This window comes from Nerophis lumbriciformis, linkage group LG09 (assembly GCF_033978685.3).
Source record: "Nerophis lumbriciformis linkage group LG09, RoL_Nlum_v2.1, whole genome shotgun sequence".
NCBI lineage: Eukaryota > Metazoa > Chordata > Actinopteri > Syngnathiformes > Syngnathidae > Nerophis > Nerophis lumbriciformis.
Genome location: NC_084556.2, coordinates 38796736 through 38817967, shown reverse-complemented (window position 1 = coordinate 38817967; position 21232 = coordinate 38796736). Strand labels below are relative to the sequence as shown.

Here is a 21232-nt window from a genome sequence, read left to right as displayed (position 1 = left end):
ACTGCCAAAAAGGAGAGGACATAAAGGGGTGCTTTAAGGAACACCTGAGTGTAAATTACAAGTTAATAATCAGTCTAACCACTTCAGTATCAACCTGATACCTGACTTGATACTATACTTGGTATCTTTACTTCGCTATTTGTATAGATCTGCCCACCGCTGTTTACAATCAAGAGCTCCTGCTTAGCGTTTACCAGTTGGCATATCCTCCTAACATATTTAGCTGTTCATCGTACTGCAGTGATCATTCTTGTAAAACACATAGATTATTTTCTGCCATAGAGGCGAGGATTAGTATTTTAGGAGTATTTAGAACACTGCGTAGGGATGTTAGCGACGTTCGAGAGGACTCGACAGTGTATTAAGGACACGTTTGTTCGCTTGTTGCTGTCAAATTTGCAGGACACAGCAAGAAGGCTTAACCAACATACATTATGATATGATTATAGTATTAAAAACTATATCATTGGACAAATTCTTATCATTTATATCATATATTGTCTATATCGCCGAACCCTACTAGCAAGGTTAAAATGTAAACGCAAAAATCTGCCAATGTGTTTACAGTGGTCTAAGTACCCCCATTCAACACAAGCACTCTAGGGTTTTTTGGAATTTGCTGCAAAAATGTTTATCTCCTACGTTTTGAACTGAACTCAGCGCCCAGAATAGTGTCATTCCAGGGTAAGATTTGGTCCCCAGGCTGTCTGTTGAATAGCCCTGTGTTGAATCCTGGGCCGATTTGCCTTAGACAAGAACTCTTTAACAGTTGGTGAAAAGTTTTTTTTTTGTGAAGAGCAAGAAAATGAAAGACAGTGATACCACAGTTTTCGTACGATTCGGTTTTCAATTACCATTTTTGTAAACAAATTTAACAATTATATTAATAAGAGTGTAGGCGTGCCCAAAGTGGGCCAACATGGAATGTGACAATCTCCTCAACCTTATATATGGTGGTATCATTTCCTTTTTTGTTTTAGTTTTAGTAACTCATTATTAAATACAAATAATTTATACAGTATTGAAATAAATTGAGAAGGAAAAGGAGCAGAAATAGTTATAAATGCTATTGACCCAAATACAACATTAGCTATTAACCTCAGATGACTATTAAGGCCATATTTCTGCTCCAGCTGGACTTTCTATCCTTGAAAGAACGCCACTGTCCTCTTAATATTTGCACATTGCACATTTTGTAGACCGCTATCAACGACTTTATTTCTATTACAGTACGTCCACATCGCAGACATGCTTCGTCCGTTCTAGACTGTATGGCTTCTTGTATCCTCTTATGGTGTGAAGTGTAGCATGTTTAGCTAATCCTCATCCTCCAGTGATACTTGTAATAAACTTACCTTATTGGTTGCCATGGAGTGGAGGTTTAGTAAGCCGCTAGCTTGCTAGCGAGAATGCTACAATGTCGCTGTGAAATTTGCAGGAAACATCTAGACTGTGTCAACATGCATTATCACGTTATGACAATAGTAATACAATTTATCGTCGGCCAAATATATATCATTTGTATTGTATATATGAGAATATCCCCCTATGACTATCTGTTAGCTTCCCGATGGACTGGGCTCCCAGAATTATCTAATAATTTAACAATTAAATAATTATTCCATTGCAGCCAATCACCCTGGAAGGAGGGTCCCTACATCTGTGATCCCTTTTCAAAATGTATTATTTTTACCAAGCTGTGGTCTTTTGTGTTGTTTCTCACTTGGATGTGAGCTTAGATCAGGTGGTGTTATTGAGAGTATGTAAAGCCCATTGAGACACTTGCGATTAAGGGCTAATTGTTGCAGCTCTAGAATTAACCACAATGAGCCAACAACAGTGTGACTTGTAGTGCCGTAAAGTGTTGTGGTAAACAAAATTGTGTGACCACGTAGGCGTCCGTACATTTTTGGAGATAACGCGAGCGCCAGAACTTTTATTTGCAAGTGTTTTGAAGAAGAATTCTGAAGATTGACCAACTGTTTGGGAAAGCTGTGTTAATAAAACATTTGTGTTCTACTCTCCTCAGATCCAGTAAGGATGGTTCAGGCACGTTCCAGAAATCCCTTCACCAGCACAGCCCCACCTCTTCTGTCACTTCTGTTGGCTCTTTGTCCCGCGCCCAGTCTTCTACTTTCTGTAGCGTTCCCAGTGTTTCTCACTCCTCTCACCCTTCTTTCCTGCACCAACATCCACACAGTCAGGGTCAGACCTTGCCCCGAATGGGGCTTCGCAATCTACAGGGTTTTGTTTCCCATCAGGTAGGGGAGCCTTTCACCCCCCTGTCTATGAACCCAACACCACAAAGATGTCATGGTTTCCCCAACAGCCCCTACAGCTCCACACCACGGAGTTACAACAAACAGCAACAAAATCATCCATATCAACTGCAGCATTTCCAAGGGCCTCTCCCTCCCCAGGGTCAGCCCTTTGTTCCCCCTGGACATTTCCCCCATCTGCATTCTTACTCAAACCTGCAGGGAGAGTCATTTGCGATGATGACACAAGCTCAACAGAGGGTGGATGTGCTCACCGAAGAGAACAGAACTCTGAGGCAGGAAATGGAGGCCTGCCGTGAGAAAGTCATCAAGCTGCACAAGGTAACATTAAAACACTTTTTGTTGTGAAATATGGAGGGAATTTTTGGCTTCCAAACTCGATAGACACTTTTGGCCTCCAGTTCAATTTTGAGTTCAGTTCCGATACTTTGACAATAGATTCTAGAACTAAAAATGTTGTATAGCAAGTACACTTAGACTTAGACTTAGACAAACTTTATTGATCCACAAGGGAAATTGTTCCACACAGCAGCTCAGTTACAAAGCATGTAGAATGTTCTAGTATTGTTGTAAGTCAGATGATGTATGGTATTGAATGCCAATACATAATTTTTAAACAAAATAAACTAGCTCATGCACAATAACCAAACACAAGCAAAAACTACTATTGGTGTCATGATCCGTTGCCCGCATCATGTTTTGTTTAAGTTTAGTATTTCCTTAGTTGTTGATTTAGTTCTGTGTCTGCACCCGGGTTTGTTGTCATTGTTGCCATGGGTGCTGATTATTGTCAGCTGCCTCTGATTTGTGGTCGGGACGCTCACCTGCTCCCGGTCACTAATCAGAGAGCTATTTATTCCTGCCTGGCTGTTTTGTTTGCTACACACAATAGTTATGTTGGTTATCCTTACTTCTTTCTCCTGTTTTTTGCTAGTCTTTGGTTAAGCCTTTACCATAGCATCCTGTGCAATTGGCACTCTTTTCTGTTTTTGTATTCTTGCTTGGTTTTTGGAAATAGATAATCTCTCTCACCTGCACACTGCTTCCGGACGTCTATCCGCATCTTGGGGAAACGACCATCGCATAAATATGCGACCCAGACGTGACAATTGGCTCCATTTGAATAATTTGGGTTTTGCCCTCAAAGCCTTCCTGTATCCTACTTACTCATTGAACAATAACATACCTTACCAAAAAAGGAGTATTTTGTAAGAAGAAGAAAAATATAAATATTGATATAATCACTTTAGTATCGTTCATATATTTATACTACACTAGGTATCGATAGTATCAACATCTACTTTACATTGAAACAAGGGTTATGGAAAATTAATCGTGTCTCCCTGTGCGTCCATCCTTTTTGAAGGAATCTTTCATGTGAGTACAATCTTTAGCCTGTAAACCCAGGGACTGAGCTGCGATAAAGATCGATTGGGCCAATCATTTAAAATAGGCAAAAATAGTCCCTGATATCTCTAGAAAAATGATTACCAACTAGGAGTAAGGATGTGCCAATCGATCTACCACCGATCAGTATCAACAGATTTCCATGAAAAAGTATGTGATCGCCATTGCTGATTAATGCCTTTTAATGCTGTTCACAAACGCAGATGTCCTCTGTCTGAAACTTTATTTATTTTTAGGGCCCGGCTGATAACTGACTAGCAGCTAATGATGTGTCTCTATATACAGTGTGGAGATGCTCCCCTAAGTTAATAATAATCACCTCAACGGCGGCAAATAAACTGCCTTTCTTAGTATATTAAGTACTCTCATCACTGGAGGACGAGGCTAGACATTTTACACTTCGAGAGCAAGCCAGGAGCAGGCATGCTAATACCTAAGCGGAACTAGCTTGAAACAACACCAAGAATTGGTGTTGTTTGCAAATTGCAGCCACGCTTCCGTCAGTCTACCCCAGGGCAGCTGTGGCTATGAAAGTAGCTTACCACCACCAGGTGTGAACGAATGATGGGTTCTACATGTAAAGCGACTTTGGGTACTTAGAAAAGCGCTATATAAATCCAAGTTATTATTATTATTATTAAGAATCAAGTGCTTAGTAAAGTTTAAGAAGTGTTGATGGGAGCGTGTTACAGCAAAAAGTAAGCAATTGTTAACAGGAAATTAACAAGTAGATTAATTAGAGTTATAGAGAGAATGATATAATTTGAATTCAATTTATTTGGGGTATCCCCTTTAGATGTAGCACTTTAGTTTTTTTAAGGGTGTCTCCATAACAACAACTCTTGGTGTGTCAGCATTGTCAGAGTCAGTACACAACACGTAAGAGGAGGGCAGAACAATCCATAAATTGCTGGTGTCAATACCAAGTGTATTGTTGGTATATGATCGATTACATCGATATTTTTATTCTCTCAAAATATCTTTTTTGATAATGTTTACAAACTCTAGTAATAATTCCCTGGACACACAAGGACCTGACTGAAATTAGCAGTCGTTTGAAGATTTGATTTTGTTTAGTTATTGTGTAATATTGACTTTGTTTTGCCCAAACAACTGTATGTAAAACAATTAGAGTAACAAAGTAGTTTAAAAATGGTGTTGATATTGTTACACTGTCAATAGCATTCACCTTTGAATAAATGTAAGCATTTACAGGTAATACATGCTGATGTCGGGCAGTTACACACCTAATAATCTGACATTTAAACCTAAATAAATCTGAGCTAATCAGGTATCCGCGGGTCATTAAAAAACACTGAAAATTATTACATTGATTCTGCAAAAATAAGGCTTCAAATGGCGTTAAAAAGCATTAAATACAATGTCTGTGTTAGGTTCTGGTAGAAGTGCGTCTTTACAAAGTATTTTCATAGTCTCCAAGCAACAGTATGATAACAACTAAGGTAGCAAACGAACGAAGATAGATGGTACATAAAAACAAGTACCATAAAAACAAGACACAAAAAATACTTAATAAACCATGAGAGTCAAGGTAAAGAGGCACCTTACGCAGGGGACGTGCCGGAAGGATAACAGAAGTCCAAATGAGTGCCAGAAAAGTTGATCTCTAAAGATAGCAACGGGAACGCTGTGATGTCTGCGAGTGGCATGGAAGACACGAGTCAAAAAGCTGGTGTCTTCTATTAGCAAGCACTCTGCTTAAGCGGCTGATGAGGCAATCAGCCTCAGGTGCGTCCCGATGCCACGCCCACAGCCAGCTTGAGAACATCTAGAGCAGGGGTGTCCCAACTACAGCTTGCGGGCCAAGTGCGGGCTGTCGACATCTTCAATTTGGCCCGCGAAACGTCATGAGTTTATTAAGGCATCTTGCTTATATGACCCAGTGCAAACAACCTTCCTCAGTCTTGGTGCAAAAAAAAAATACAACCAACCCAAAATAGAGAGTGTGAGAGTGAATTGAGGTGATGATTAAAATTTTGAGAGAGTGCATACTATTTTTTTTTTGCATATCTTCCTATTAACATTGCTGTATGTATTTATACATTTAAAAATGTATCTATTTTGAGCCCAACATTCTCATAGTTACCACTTCAATGCATGTGATTAATCACAAAGAATATTGCATTAATCATGTATTAACACTTATTAATCACGCAATTTATTAAGTCTGCACATGCTCATTTACAGTGCATCCGGAAAGTATTTACAGCGTTTAATTCTTTCCACATTTTGTTATATTATAACCTTATTCCAAAATGCTATAATTTAATTTTTGTCACCTGAACCTCGACAGTCGAAACATGTCAGGTAAAAATTTTATTTAATACTGAAAATATTGTCTGATTACAAGAACATTTGAAAAGTATATGAATAAGAAGTCATAATGAACCTTTTTGATCAAATTATTTTTTTCCTCAAAAATCTAAGAATGTGAAAAGTTATTTTATTTTATTTTTTTTGCAAATTTATTAAAAACAAAAAAATCACACGCACACTGGTATTCACAGAATGTACTCAATACTTTGTTGATGCACCTTTGACAGCAATTACAGCCTCAGGTCTTTTTGAATACGATGCCACAAGCTTGGCACACCTATCTTTGGGCAGTTTCACCCATTCTTCTTTGCAGCACTTCTCAAGCTCCATCAAGTTGAAGGGAAAGTGTTGGTTTTCATCCAGGATGTCTGGCATTTACGCCAAAGAGTTCAATCTTTTGTGTCATCAGACCATAGAATTTTGTTTCTCATGGTCTGAGAGTCTTTTAGGGGAATTTTGGCAAACTTTTATGAAGGAATAGCTTTTGTCTGGCCACTCTACCATACAGGCCTGATTGGTAGATTGCTGCAGAGATGGATGTCCTTCTGGCTTGTGCAGCCCTTTGAGACGTTTGTGATTAAGGGCTATCTAAGTAAACTTTGATTGATTGATGGTCCTCTCTCCACAAAGGAATGCTGTACCTCTGACAGAGTGACCATAGGGTTCTTGGTCAACTCCCTGAATAGACTAAGATGTATGCAGAAAGGTACAGAGACATTCTGGAAGAAAACCAATTCATCCCATTCCAACCTGATGGAGCTTGAGAAGTGCTGCAAAGAAGAATTGGCGAAACTGCCCAAAGATAGGTGTGCCAAGCTAATGGCATCATATTAAAAAATACTTGAGGCTGTAATTGCTGCCAAAGGTGTAGCAACAAAAGCTGTGAATATTTATGTACACGTGAATTTTTTAGTTTGAATACATTTGCAAAATTTTAAAGACAAAAATTAATTATTCAATTTTGGAATAAGGTTGTAACATAACAAAATATGAAAAATGTGAAGCGCTGTGAACTCTTTCCGGATGCTCTGTACTTTAACCGCAGATGTTACCTTGGGTGTGTTGTTCAGGTCAAGCTGCGTGGGGAGGCTTCGACTGGTGTGCTCACTTGCAAATTAGGCTTCATCCGCACCATATTTGCAATATAATTGATCACCAGCTACAATATATAATCTGATTAAACAAAAATTGTTTGACTGCAGGGCCGCACGGTGGTACAGGGGTTAGTGCATGTGCCTCACAATACAAAGGTCCTGAGTAGTCCTGAGTTCAATCCCGGGCTTGGGATCTTTCTGTGTGGAGTTTGCATGTTCTCCCTGCGACTGCGTGGGTTCCCTCCGGGTACTCCGGCTTACTCCCACCTCCAAAAACATGCACCTGGGGATAGGTTGATTGACAACACTAAATTGGCCCTAGTGTGTGAATGTGAGTGTGAATGTTGTCTGTCTATGATTGATTGATTGAAACTTTTTAATAGTAGATTGCACAGTACAGTACATATTCCGTACAATTGACCACTAAATGGTAACACCCGAATAAGTTTTTCAACTTGTTTAAGTTGGCCCTGTGATGAGGTGGCGACTTGTCCAGGGTATACCCCGCCTTCCGCCCGAATGCAGCTGAGATAGGCTCCAGCACCCCCCGCGACCCCAAAAGGGACAAGCGGTAGAAAATGGATGGATGTTTGACTGAAAGCAAAGTAATTTGACATATTTTAGCTTTTTTATACATTAAAGTAACATAGTAGTTACTTAAGTTGATAATGACAACATTTTTGGAGCAGTAACTTTACTGGTACTATACGTTTTGTATTTGTTTCTTTGTTACTATTAGGAGTGTCCCGATCCAATGTTGATAACAAATTATATCAACTTGCATGTAAAAGCTCCGATACAAACAGTCCTGTAGCGTGTTTACTTACGCAAAAAAAAGCAATTTTTTTGTATTTTAGTCGTCATTTACAAAAGGTGAACATGGTAGACTTTAGGCTACTAGGAGCTAGCAGCTAAGCACACAAGCTAAACATACGTAACATGTGTCCTTAATGGAACAATATTTCAGTCTAAAACAAAACATCTGTCAATATAAGCAAGAATCAAATGAGTATAGTTGCTGATTACTTACACATACAAAGTCTCCAAGGCAGAAAGAAGCATATTAGAAAGTATCCAGGTACAAATGTGTCCCCATCATTCAACTTACCTCATCATGGTGAGCTTAATCTAATGGATTCTTGTGGCTACTAGGTGTTGCCCAAAACAAATTAAAGACAGCATACGTCCATTTCAGACGGTTAATAATAAATAGGTTAGTGTTGTTCATACCTACCACTGTTCTCTGAGTAATTTTACTGGAACAAACCTTTTCTAACATTCCACACTACAAAATCATAAAAACATGCAGTATGATTTCGCACTGATATGGTATCGGGTCAATATCTGTATTGACCTATATTGGTATTTTATTTGAATTGAAAAAGTTGTATTGGAGCACTCCATTAACTATTATTTCTATTTTCATATCATTTAATGATTGGTACCATTTCTGACTTGTCAGATTGTTGTCAGTTATGTATTTTTGTCTTAGATGATAAGTTTGAAATCTGTTGGCATTTGTGTTGTTTCACTTCATTCCACCCATTTCTTTTGGTAGTTGGAAACAGAAATACAGCTGGTGTCAGAGGCTTACGAAACCCTCGCAAAGTCTTCTTCCAAGAGGGAGGCCCTGGAGAAAACAATGAGGAACAAGCTAGAATTGGAGGTCCGGCGGCTGCACGACTTTAACAGGGATCTTCGAGGTAAGACAGCAGAACACACACAGTTGTGGTCAGAAGTTGACTTACACAGCATGAGCGTGAATCAATGAACTGTTCAACGTTTTTCTCAATCCTCATAAAACTTACATCTTCCTTTACTTTGGAAAACTATGGCTGTTCAAATTAAAGCGTTAATGAGGATAATCCATCATCAACATTATGATTGGAAATTTTAATGTAATGAATTCCTCGGCAGCGCGGAATGACTGAAATTCCTGAAATGTATCTGGTAACACGTTGTAGGCACTTTGTGTAAGCTGTGCACAAAGCAGATCAACTGCCCAAAGTTGATCCGTCAGTGACAGGCTGCAAAGGTAAGAATTTATTCAAGGTGTTTAATAAATACGTAAAGTGTATATAATTTATATTCCTTTCTTTTTTCAGTCTCATTGCTCATATAAAATTAAATACAAATAACATCCATCCATCCATTTTCTACCGCTTGTCCCTTTTGGGGTTGCGGGGGGTGCTGGAGCTTATCTCAGCTGCATTTGGGCGGAAGGCGGCGTACACCCTGGACAAGTCGCCACCTCATCGCAGGGCCAACACAGATAGACAGACAACATTCACACTCACATTCACACACTAGGGCCAATTTAGTGTTGCCAATCAACCTATCCCCAGGTGCATGTTTTTGGAGGTGGGATGAAGCCGGAATACCCGGAGAAATATTAATGATATTTAATAGTTAATTGAAGTTCCAACCCACATTAACAATTTGTTGGGGTGGCGTGATAGGGTGGCTTTTAAAACTATCATTACATCGTGACAATGCATGTTAAAGACACATTCTAACTGCGTCCTGAAAATTTGACAGCGACAAGCGAACAACCTCCTCCTCAACTCAACGCAATGTAGCGTCCTTACTGGCGGCTAATCTCTGTCTACAGTGCAAATGCAAAGCCACTTTAAAGTCAACAATTTTTGCCTCCATGGAGGCAAATAAACTGTGTCTTACAAGTGCCATCCTCATTGGAGGACAAGGTACAGTTAAACATGCTATACTATACACCGTATGAAGATATGCCAAAAAATATTTTGTTCTATTTGTTATTGAAATACGGTAAGTCCCCGGACACAGGGGGACTTGAAAGACAAAAACTAAAGGATTTATATCTTAGTTAAGAGTAGGACGTAATTTAAAAATATAATTATGGACCTGCTGCAATGCAAAGCACCCATGGGCGTTTGCAATCCATCCATCCATTTTCTACCGCTTATCCCTTTCGGGGTCGCGGGGGACGCTGGAGCCTATCTCAGCTGCATTCGGGCGGTAGGCGGGCTACACCCTGGACAAGTCGCCACCCCATTGCGCCCATAGTAATATTGCTTGGACTTAATCTTTATTATGGGCCTGTTGAAATGCAAAGCTGTGCAGCATGTGAAAGGGCGTTTACCTTAACGTGCATTAACGTTAACATAATGCATGTTACGTGTTTTGCTACTTCCCTTGTTTACACCAAAAAATACTGCATTTTGGTATTTCTTCTTACCCAATCATGTACTAGCATTATAATGTTAGCATGTTAGCATTATAATGTTAGCATGCTAACACTAGCAATCTAACATTTTCAGCAAAGTTATACTTTTTTCTGTAATTCCGCAGCCATACACCTTAAAGTCATATAACTTGGTATACAACACATGCTAACTGTTAGCATTTTAAACTTAGCATTCTAACGTTAGCATGCTAAATTTTCCAGCTAATTTTACACTTTTTTCTGTAATTCCACTGCCATGCACCTTACAGTCATATAACTTGGTATGTGACACATTCTAACTTTTCTAATTTCCCTGCCATACACCTTACAGTCATAAACCTTGGTGACACATGCTAACTGTTAGCATCCTAACATTAGCAAGCTAACGATTTCAGCTAATTTTACACTTTTTTCTTTAATTCAACTGCTACACACCTTAACGTCATAAAACTTGGTTTGTGACACATGTTAACTGTTAGCATGCTAGCATGCTAACGTTAACATGCTAACTTTTTCAGCTGATTTTGCCCTTATTTTTCTAACTGTTAGCATGCTAACGGTTGCATGTCTACTCTTTTCCCTAAATCTACAACTGTATACTTAAGAGTCACATAACGTGGTATGTTAAGTGTTAGCATGCTTATATTTGCATGCTAACTTTTTTTAGGCTAGTTCTTTAGATCATTTTGCACAGGTACACTTTAAAAATCACGGATTCGGACACTCTGCGCCATCTTAAAAGTAAGCCGGCTCCCACCGGCCCCCGGCCATAGGTTCAGGGCAGGCCCATCAAAATCTCAGCTGGAATTTTCTTGTTCTTCTTCATATATTATTCTGCCGTGATAAATGTAAGACGAACCGGCCAACGAACCTCTACATATCTTATACCATAGGAAAGGTCTCGCTCGCACCGACAGTGCTATTTATAGTTGGGAACATTTCGTGTTACGATGATGACGCTATATAGGAATAAAAAAATGGGACAATTTAATTGGCACATACCCTTTTAATGGATGATTTGTTTGAGACAAATGCAAAAAAGGACAAAATTACCTCCTCTTGTAGCTCAGCCATACTTTCACATAGCTCGGTGCTTAATATCCAGTTTTGTTCACACACTTGTCTACTTTAACCCTGGCTTAAAAAGTATTTACGTCCAATGTTTGGTTTTGGCTGGATGGCCATCGGAAGGAGGCGAGCGCCATCGGGGTTCCCCCATTAAAGCAGATGGCGTACACTCTTTATTTAATAGAGGGTGGAAGCCGGGAAAATACGCTCTTATTTGGAACAACCTGTCCTCAGGGCCACATCTTTCATTCCAATGTCATGTGTTTCGGTGAAAACGTACACACTAATGTCCTCTCTCTAAAAATGTCACTTTTATGGAAGTCATGTTTCCCATTTCCCTTCTGTTGGCCCTCATAGCCAAAAAGTCAGCAAAATCTCGCATTGATCCAATGTTAAATGTCGGCTCTAAAAAACCCCAAAACACCAAAATTAAAATGTTCTAAATCGCTAAAACTCTGCCATTTTTCCACTTATAGAAACTCTAATGTAACGTTCCCCAAAGCCTTTAGGCGCTCTCGGTGTGTTCGAAAAGTCGATATCTTGAAGCGTTTGGCCACAATCAGATTTCGTTCGGCAGGAAATTTTTCAGAAAATGCTGTGTCATAGTTAAAATGGTGGCAGGTTCATCCATTACATGAAGTCCTTTGAAGTCACATGACAGCCACTCCCTTCAGATAGTCTGATATCTGTACAGTGGCGTAACTAAACGTTCAATGGGCACACGACATTGACAACAGGGCCACACTCAGCAGAAAAATCTTATTTTTTTCCCAATATGGGGTGGTGTTGAGCGTGTTGTTAGCATGTTAATGATTTTTGATACTTGGCACTACGTTGGTGGTATTCTAACCTATCTTATATTAGCATAACGATTATAGCAGGCTAATGTTTTTGGCTATCTTTTTCACTAATTTTGTGTGTTTAAACTCAAAAATCATGATTTTCGATACTTGGTGCTGTCACGCCAAATTTATTCCCCCTACAAACCCCCCCATTTTCTTCCGGGGTCATTTCCTCTTATGTCATTTCCTCTTACTTACGTCATTTCCTTTTACGTCATTGACAGCGATCGATAACACTTCGGCTTTGACTGCCCGTTGCTGGAAGGATACTTGTTTTTTTTATTTATAATATAGCGTTAACAAAACGTCTGTATTAATCGGACAAATTAACTTGAGGATATTCCTGACTGCACATTTGACAGAGAATTAAACAATTTTTGATATGTTTTCCACGGGTCAACACTACTTCAGGGTTAATTTTTCTTTCAGACGGATGGGTTTTAGGTTGATATTGTTGGCAAACACGATTTACTGAGATTCACTCTAACTTCGAGTAAGAACATACCTTTACTGTATGCGGCTGGTCCGTGGTAGCGCAGAAGTTCCCAGCAGAGGCCCTAACACTCCGCCTGAAATTTTCCCTAACACTCCGCCTGGAAGTTTTCGAAGCCTGCTGGTGTTTGACATACTGTAAGTCCCCTGGGAAAGATAAAGACAAATGCCATTCAGTGACACCACCATTTTCAGGAGATTTGGATTCTATCGATCGCTGTCAATGACGTAAGAGGAAATGACGTAAGAGGAAATGACCCCGGAAGTAAATGGGGGGTGGGGGGGTTTTGTAGGGGGAAGAAATTTGGTGTGACAGTGCCATCTTAGAGGTATGCTAACGTCTCTTATATTAGTATGCTAACATTGTTGGTAGCTTTTTAGCTAATTTTGCATGTTTAAACCTAAAAATTTGAATTTTTGATACTTGGCGCCATCTTGGAAGTATGCCAACCATCCATATTAGCATGCTAACTTTTCAGGCTAGCTTTTTTTTGTACAGTTACACCTAAAACTCACGGATTCGGACACGTGGCGCCATCTTATAAATACGCCGGCTTCACCGACCCCAAGTCAGTGGTTCAGTGCATCAAAACTTCTGGGGGAATTGTATAGTTGATATTGTTACACCACCATTCAGTGTTTTTGTGTGGTTATAATGTTCACCAAATATTTAATCATTCAATCATTTTGAACATTTGAAGTATCAGTATCAGCTTTGTATGACCAATACTGCCCCTGTAACTCTGTAACTACTTACTACCCAAATTTGTATTATCACCTAAAAATAATGAAAAGTATCCAAATATTAAAAGAATAAGTGATTAATACATTTTAACAGAAGTGTTGATAGAACTGTGTTACCAAAGAAAATAACCAGATATTAACAGTAAATTAACAAGTTCTTTAATCATAGTTTTGAGAAAATAATACAACTTGAAATTACGTAATATGTTACCGCACATGTCAGCTGCCAAATTAAGAGCCTTTGTAAACTGTTTTGAAATAGTTGCATTATCATTTACATACCAATTAATATAATGTGCATATCGTTATCGCAAGTGACTACAATATATACAGTATCGCAATATAGATTTTAAGCCATATTGCCCATCCCTACCTGTGATCAGTTTAAATTAAACCTTTAAAACTGGAATGCAACAAAAACATCACGCTACTATCGATCTGATACTGATACTGTCCTTAGTATCATATGATATTACTTATTATTTTGGTAAGCACTTTTGAAATTAAATAAACTATGTCTTGTGATTGGTACAGAATTTGTACTTTCAAAGGTACTGACTGAATCAGGGCCACGCAACATGCACGATATAAATGATATAAATTTGGCCGACTATAGAGTTTTAAATACTATCATTATATCGTGATAATGTATGTTGATGACACATTTTAGCTGTGTCCCGCAAATTTGAGAGCGACAAGCAAACGACTGCGTCCACAATACAATGCTCTTCTCCGAATAAATTGTTTCCAACAAGTATTATTATCACTGAATTATTCATCATTATCATCATCACAAATGTCAAAGGGTACCATAGTTCAATACCTTTGTTGCACGTGACATCATGTCCGATTGCCAGGCTCAAGCACTTGGCTAGCAAACAGGTATTCGTAGCGGACTGCCTCTCTGTAATGTTGCAATTTGCCTGATAGAAAGCGCTCAAAATTAAGTTTCCGCTTATCAAAATGCGCTAGCTTGATGGTTATTTCCTTTGGATATGCCATATACATGTTAGTGATTAGCATTAGTAATTTTACATGGCAATATTAATGCATCCAACTTTGGAAAATCAAAAGTACAACTAAGCTACACATTACAATCAAACAGCTGTTGTGTAATCAGTACAATACTTACAGTATAAACACTTTGTAGGATTCAACAAAAGAAAAGACTGGCACATTCAACCTAATGGCAAATAATACTTCCTGACTAAGGCAACACATTGTAGTCTATACACCAGTGCCATCTAACGTCTTGCAATTGCAACGCCATGCAAACTCTACTATGTAATTGGCGCTGTCAAGTGATTACAACATTTAATTTAATATTTTACTTGGATCTGTAATCAATATAATTAATCTCTCATTTAATCTTACCTGACATGCTCAGAAAAATCCTCCACTTGAGGTATTTTCATTTGAATTCATTACATTATTATAAAGATAGAGGGTTACCTGACTGTCAGTCACATATGTCTTATACACATACATTATTATGCAACATTATCTGATTTTTAAACCTTATTTAACAACATAACATGAATTTATTTACTTAGGAGTGATGGTTTAATTTTATCCACTGGCAGTCATGCTATTGCGCTCCTTAGGACAAGCACAGTCAATTAAAAGATTCTCCTCCATGTAAGTGTACTCTGATTTTAAACATAATATGCACATCTCACCATATTGATGCACAGCTGTGTTATGAATAATAGTATCAAGTCAGTTTAATGGGTCAAAACCCACCCGGAAGACCGACATTTCTTTATAGCTCGTGTAATAGATAGATGAAAAAATGTGTTGTCTACGCTAAAAACATGACAACGTTCAAACATACACAAACAATAAACACACTTCTGAAACGTCTTTAAGTTAAATTTCAATATTTTACACATTTTGTTAGATAGAATTCATTATATCTCCAATTTAAAGCCGCTAGCAACAGTCTCGTAACTGTTGCTTGTCACGAGACTTATCTTTGTGCCGTATGGCAGTAGTGTTGTTGTTCTTAGTCAAGCACAAGAAGAGAGCGAGACAACTCGCAGACATACAAAAGCAATAATGTTAGAGATTGAAAATTAGATTAACATCATTAAAAAGTATAACATGCTAAATATGACTGTAATTATTCGCAATTAATGCGATCATTTGACACCCCTACATGTGATACTTATAAATGAGACTCAGAAGTTTACGAAAACAAGATATACCAACTGGACAGCAGTTATCATTATGAGCTCAGGGTTAAATCTTAAATAAAATCAAATCAATATTTCTTTACAAAACAATTACATTTATTACCACATTAACACAGACAAAAGTAAAAAAAAAATGGTACTGTTGAGTACTGATATCGATTCCCAGATACTGGGAATTGGTCTCGTATCGGTTCAAATGTGAAAGTTACAAATCCCTAACTATGACAGCTATTCTTTTTCTTATTTTCTTAACCGGTCATCTGGGATACAAACAGAACTATTCTGTTGTCTTATGTTTTATTTTTATCTGCAGGTCAGATGTTAATGATGTGTATTCTTTCTAAAAGAGCGCATGGAGACAGCCAATAAGCAGATGACTGCTAAAGAGTGTGATGACTCCGAAGAAAACCTGAAGACCATATCCCAGCTGCTTGCACAAAGTAAGAACAAACACAAACATTCTCACACACACACACATCATTATTTGACAGCAAATGTGTAAATGTGTATGTTGTCTTTCCCTGACAAAATAAACAAGTGGTATCATATGGGGTAACAGTCTCTAATTGCTTTGAAACTGGAGTGTATTGGTTTTATTCGGACAAAAAAATCAGTCAACTTTGGATTACAGTAGGTGCCTTTCCTTCATGCATGTGTGGTATACAACAAAACATTTTAAATATAGATATAGTGTGAAGTTATTATCCCTTTTATTTTGTGTCTGTACAAAATGTGACATATCCAATGTTTCATTCCCTCTCAGATTATATTTAAAACATTTTATTTGTCTATTTTATGAGGATAAAATTGTGCATGCGCCATACATCTATCTATTCTATCTCTCTTTAGTAGGGGTAATTACCACAATCACGGTTTGGTACGTACCTCAGTTTTAAGGTCACAGTTCTGTAAATTTTGGGCACAGTAAGGAAACAAAATGCGGAATAAAATGCCTAGCTTTTGTATAAACAATTACAATTAAACTTAAAAATGTAAAACTGCTAGCAGGTTTTTTTTCTCTAATACATACAGTTTTCAAATAAATATACATATAACATACAGTAGTAGAAGCGACGGAATGCGTGGGGAACATTTGATATATTTTTTATTGTAAATGTAGATCAATATACAGTATAACACAACATACACATCTTAAAGGTGAACTGCACTTTTTTGGGGGAATTTTGCCTATCGTTCACAATCATTATAAAAAGCATGACGACAGATGGATTTTTTGAATGCATTCTAAATATTAAATACATTTGATAAAAAGTCTGCTTACAATGAAGCCTATGGGAGCCGTTCAGTTCTGCCTATAGAGCCCCTAAAACAACATCCAAACACCTCCATTTGGGTTGTATATTCATGGTGTAAATATATATGTAATGTAGTAACAAGCACAATTATAATAACATTTAATATTTACGTATTTTGATAATTTTAGGCATAAATCAATCAATCAATCAATCAATGAATGTTTATTTATATAGCCCTAAATCACAAGTGTCTCAAAGGGCTGCACAAGCCACAACGACATCCTCGGTACAGAGCCCACATAAAGGCAAGGAAAAACTCCCCCTAGTGGGACGTCGATGTGAATGACTATGAGAAACCTTGGAGAGGACCGCATATGTGGGTAACCCCCCCCTCTAGGGGAGACCGAATGCAATGGATGTCGAGTGGGTCTGACATAATATTGTGAGAGTCCAGTCCATAGTGGATCCAACATTATAGTAAGATTAGCATACACGGCGCATTCACACACTTGCTTTTTTTCTTTTCTTCATCACTGTTTTCTGTTTACTGCAGACTTTATGAATGCCAACAAATATAATAAAACATCACTTACTGTAGAAGGTCTGCTATCATTAGGATGCTGACTGCTAGGATGTTCATATATTCCCATTTAGATGAAAAATGTCTCATAATCCTCGTGAAGAAACAGGGTGAGGGGGCGGGGGAGAACAAGCGCTTTTCATGTCGTCCTCGGCAGTTCCAGGTCCTAAATGGCTGTCAAAGTGTTTCAACTTGTCAGATTATATCCTTAACCATTTACTTTTCAGGTGAGAGGCATGAATTATGATCTAAAATAAACTTTCTCGGAGCAGGGAAATGAGGAAGCAGCAGACCACTCGATGATATATACATAGGGACACAAGAAGTGATCACGGAGCAGCTATAAATAGTTAATTCTGCATTCGCGCTAATAATAACAATATCACTAATACTTAGCAAATGTTAAAGTCACCAAATGTAAATGTAATATTATTGGCGCCTTTTAAATGGTTATTTATTGGATTTTATGGGCGGAATAGTGGAGGTCCCATTGGCGGATTTTATTTACGTTTATTTAATATTTAGAACGCATAAAAAAAAAATCCATCAGTCATCTTTCATAATGATTGTGAACGACAGGCAAAATTCCCAAAAAAGTGCAGTTTCCCTTTACGTTTGTGAAATGGATGACACAACAAATTAGACTGTAATATTTAGTAATAATATATGTCATTAATAATTAATTTTTAAAAACATTTTTATTAGGGATGACCCGATACAACTTTTTCCCTTCCACTGTGATACCGATATTGGAGCCTTGAGTATTTGCCAATACCAATAATAATCAGATACAATATCAAATCATAGAACATACTTTTTTAAATATTTTGTAGTGTGGAACGTTAGAAAAAGCTCGATCAAGTGAAATTACACAGAGAACAATGGCAGCAATGGAAAATACTGACCTAATGACAGACTTACGCTGTTGTTGAATTTGAAGTAGAGCGTTTTTTTGGCGACACCTCGTGGTCACAATAATTTATTAGGTTAAGCCTATAAGTCGTGACGCAGTAAATTGAACGATCCAGCCACGTTTGTTAGGGGATCCTACACTTTGGTAACCCTTGATTTTACCTGAAGGTTTCTGTTCGGTTAAGAACAACAGTAGGAATTTAAACACTGTAAATAATTATTTAGTTTTTAGTCAAGGAAAGTTTTTCATTTGGTTGAAGTGCAACATTAATAGTTCTTGCTACTAGTCCCGTTCCACATGTCTACTGACCAATGGCGGCAAAGTGCTTTCGTCTTAACCACTTGTCTTTATCCGTTTACATACCGTATTTTCCGGACCATAGGGCGCACTGGATTATAAGGCGCATTGCCGATGAGCGGGTCTATTCAGCTCTATTTTCATACAAAAGGCGCGCCTGACTATAAGGCGCATTAAATGGGTCATATTATGATTTTTTTTCTAAATTTAGAACACTTCCTTGTGGTCTACATAGCATGTAATGGTGGTTCTTTGGTCAAAATGTTGCATATATGATGTTTTACAGACTCTTCAAGTCGCTTCAGAATGCGTCGTTTTGTGGGCGTTCTTATTTACGTAACTCACCTTCGACAGCATCTTCCCCCATCATCTTTGTGTATTGGTGTAGCGTGCAAGGGCGGGATTGGAAGAAGTGTCAAAAGATGGAGCTAACTGTTTTCATGACATTCAGACTTTACTTAAATCAATAATGGAGCAGCATCTCCTCATCCGTGGCTCACTAGTGCAACAACAACGCCAGAAATGTGTCCCGTGAAAAAACATTCGACCAGAACTCTCTAATAACTAAAGTTGGTTTTGCATAATATTGCGAAACAAAAGGCGAGATTATATGTCTGGTAATGGGTGCCATTTTGCAGTCCTTATACACACACCATAATAATACTCGTATGTTGAAGCACAGCACGTCGGACTACGGTAGCCGTAATGTGGCAAAAATCCATCAAGCGGTGCAGCTTCATTACTTACCAAAGTCGTACTAAAACATTTTGACAGCTTTTTGAGCACCGTTTAAAGTTCTATATTCTCAATGGAACATTTAAAGTTTTGGTGTGGTTTACTGGCGTCATATTGCAGTCTACACGTATCTCTTATGTGCGACTGCCATCTACTGGTCACACTTATCATTACACTATGCACAAAAATAAAATAGCTTCAAGGTCGGTAAGCACAACCAAAATGATTCTTTACATTAGGCGCAACGTGTTGTAAGGCGCACTGTCGATTTTTGAGAAAAGTGAAAGGATTTTAAGTAGCAATTAATTTGCTTACAAACTTTACGTGTGACGCTGTGAACACATCCTTTCCCTCACTTATTGAGTATCATGTAGGAAATAATTATGCACCTGTACCAATCTGAATAAATCTGATTATGAACAGTATGTATTGTATGGTTGCGCCACTAACCTTTACACATGTAAAAATAGGTCATGAATAACATGAATGTGTGTGTTGCTTTGTTTGTGACAGATAAAGAGACGATATGTGAGAAGGAAAAAGTAGAAATGGAACTGAATGCACTGCGCTCCATCACAGAGGACCAGAGGAGGCACATTGAAATCAGGGACCAGGCTCTTAACAACGCCCAAGCCAAAGTGGTCAAGTTAGAGGAGGAGGTAAGAGTGGGCAGGGGTTGTCAAATGGCAGAAATACATTTTCCATCCAGCACCCAGAATAAAATAATTGAATAAATAAATAAATATATATATATATATATATATATATATATATATATATATATATATATATATATATATATATATATACAATATAATAAAAAAATAAATTAAAAAAACATTTTGTTGTATGGTCTTTCTGAACAGTACAATGACAATAAAGGCTGTCTTTTGTGAAATCAAAGGTCCTGGCACGGGTGATACGATGGCGATACAATGCGGGTGGGATTGATGATACCGTTGTTTACATTTCACAGTGTGCTAATGCTATTGCTAGCAAGGGGCTATGGGAGCTACATGACACCATTAGCTCTCTGCAAACCAAGGACTCGGAGGCATTTTATGAGGTTGCAGGTGAGTTTAACCACGTAAAATTGACGGGACCACCAGCATGAATATACGTATCTACATGGGAAAATAACTCCTTGGACTGTGTTTATACGAACGCACTCTGAGCATACAATACCCCTCTCTTGCCCACCACCAGAATTGCTCGGCTTCTCCGAGCCAATCTGCATTTTGTTGGCTCCCGCTAGGGATGTCACGGTATGAAAATTTCTTATCACGGTTATTGTGACAAAAATGATCACGGTTATCATTATTATCACGGCATATTAAAATGTGCTCAACATTTTCTAAAACTATTTATACTGAAATCTTTTAACCAAGTTTTATTTAAAAAAACACTACACATTCAAAATGTATCTATGTACCTCAAGTAGAAAATGTTATGTGCATTTGAAAGCAACACAAGCATTATAAACAAAGTAATAACATAAATAAATACATTCATTAAAAAATAAACGTGTAAATTGTGAAGATGGCACTTAATGGCCATAAGACATAACTGCACTTTTTGTTCATATAGATGAAAATAGTGTTCATGTATGATATCTTGTCTTACATATAGCTGCACGATTATGGACAAAATAATAAAGATTATTTTTATCAATATTGAAATCACAATTATTAATCAAGATTATCCTTAATGTTAGGTAAAACAGTGTTGGAGTGTGAATGCAATGCAATCATTTAATTTGTAATGTGTAATAAAAAGGCTTTAGATAAATGT

At 37.8% G+C, this 21232-nt stretch overlaps 1 protein-coding gene across 2 annotated transcripts in view; it reads left to right on the top strand.

The window, feature by feature from the left end:
- amot (angiomotin) overlaps nt 1–21232 on the top strand; it is a 66914-nt gene that overhangs the window by 19215 nt on the left and 26467 nt on the right. For both annotated transcript variants that reach the window (XM_061961827.2, XM_061961826.2), the window contains 4 exons: nt 2030–2600; nt 8676–8820; nt 16008–16100; nt 19955–20100. In XM_061961827.2, coding sequence (XP_061817811.1) covers nt 2030–2600; nt 8676–8820; nt 16008–16100; nt 19955–20100 — 955 coding nt within the window. The remainder of the gene's footprint in view (nt 1–2029; nt 2601–8675; nt 8821–16007; nt 16101–19954; nt 20101–21232) is intronic.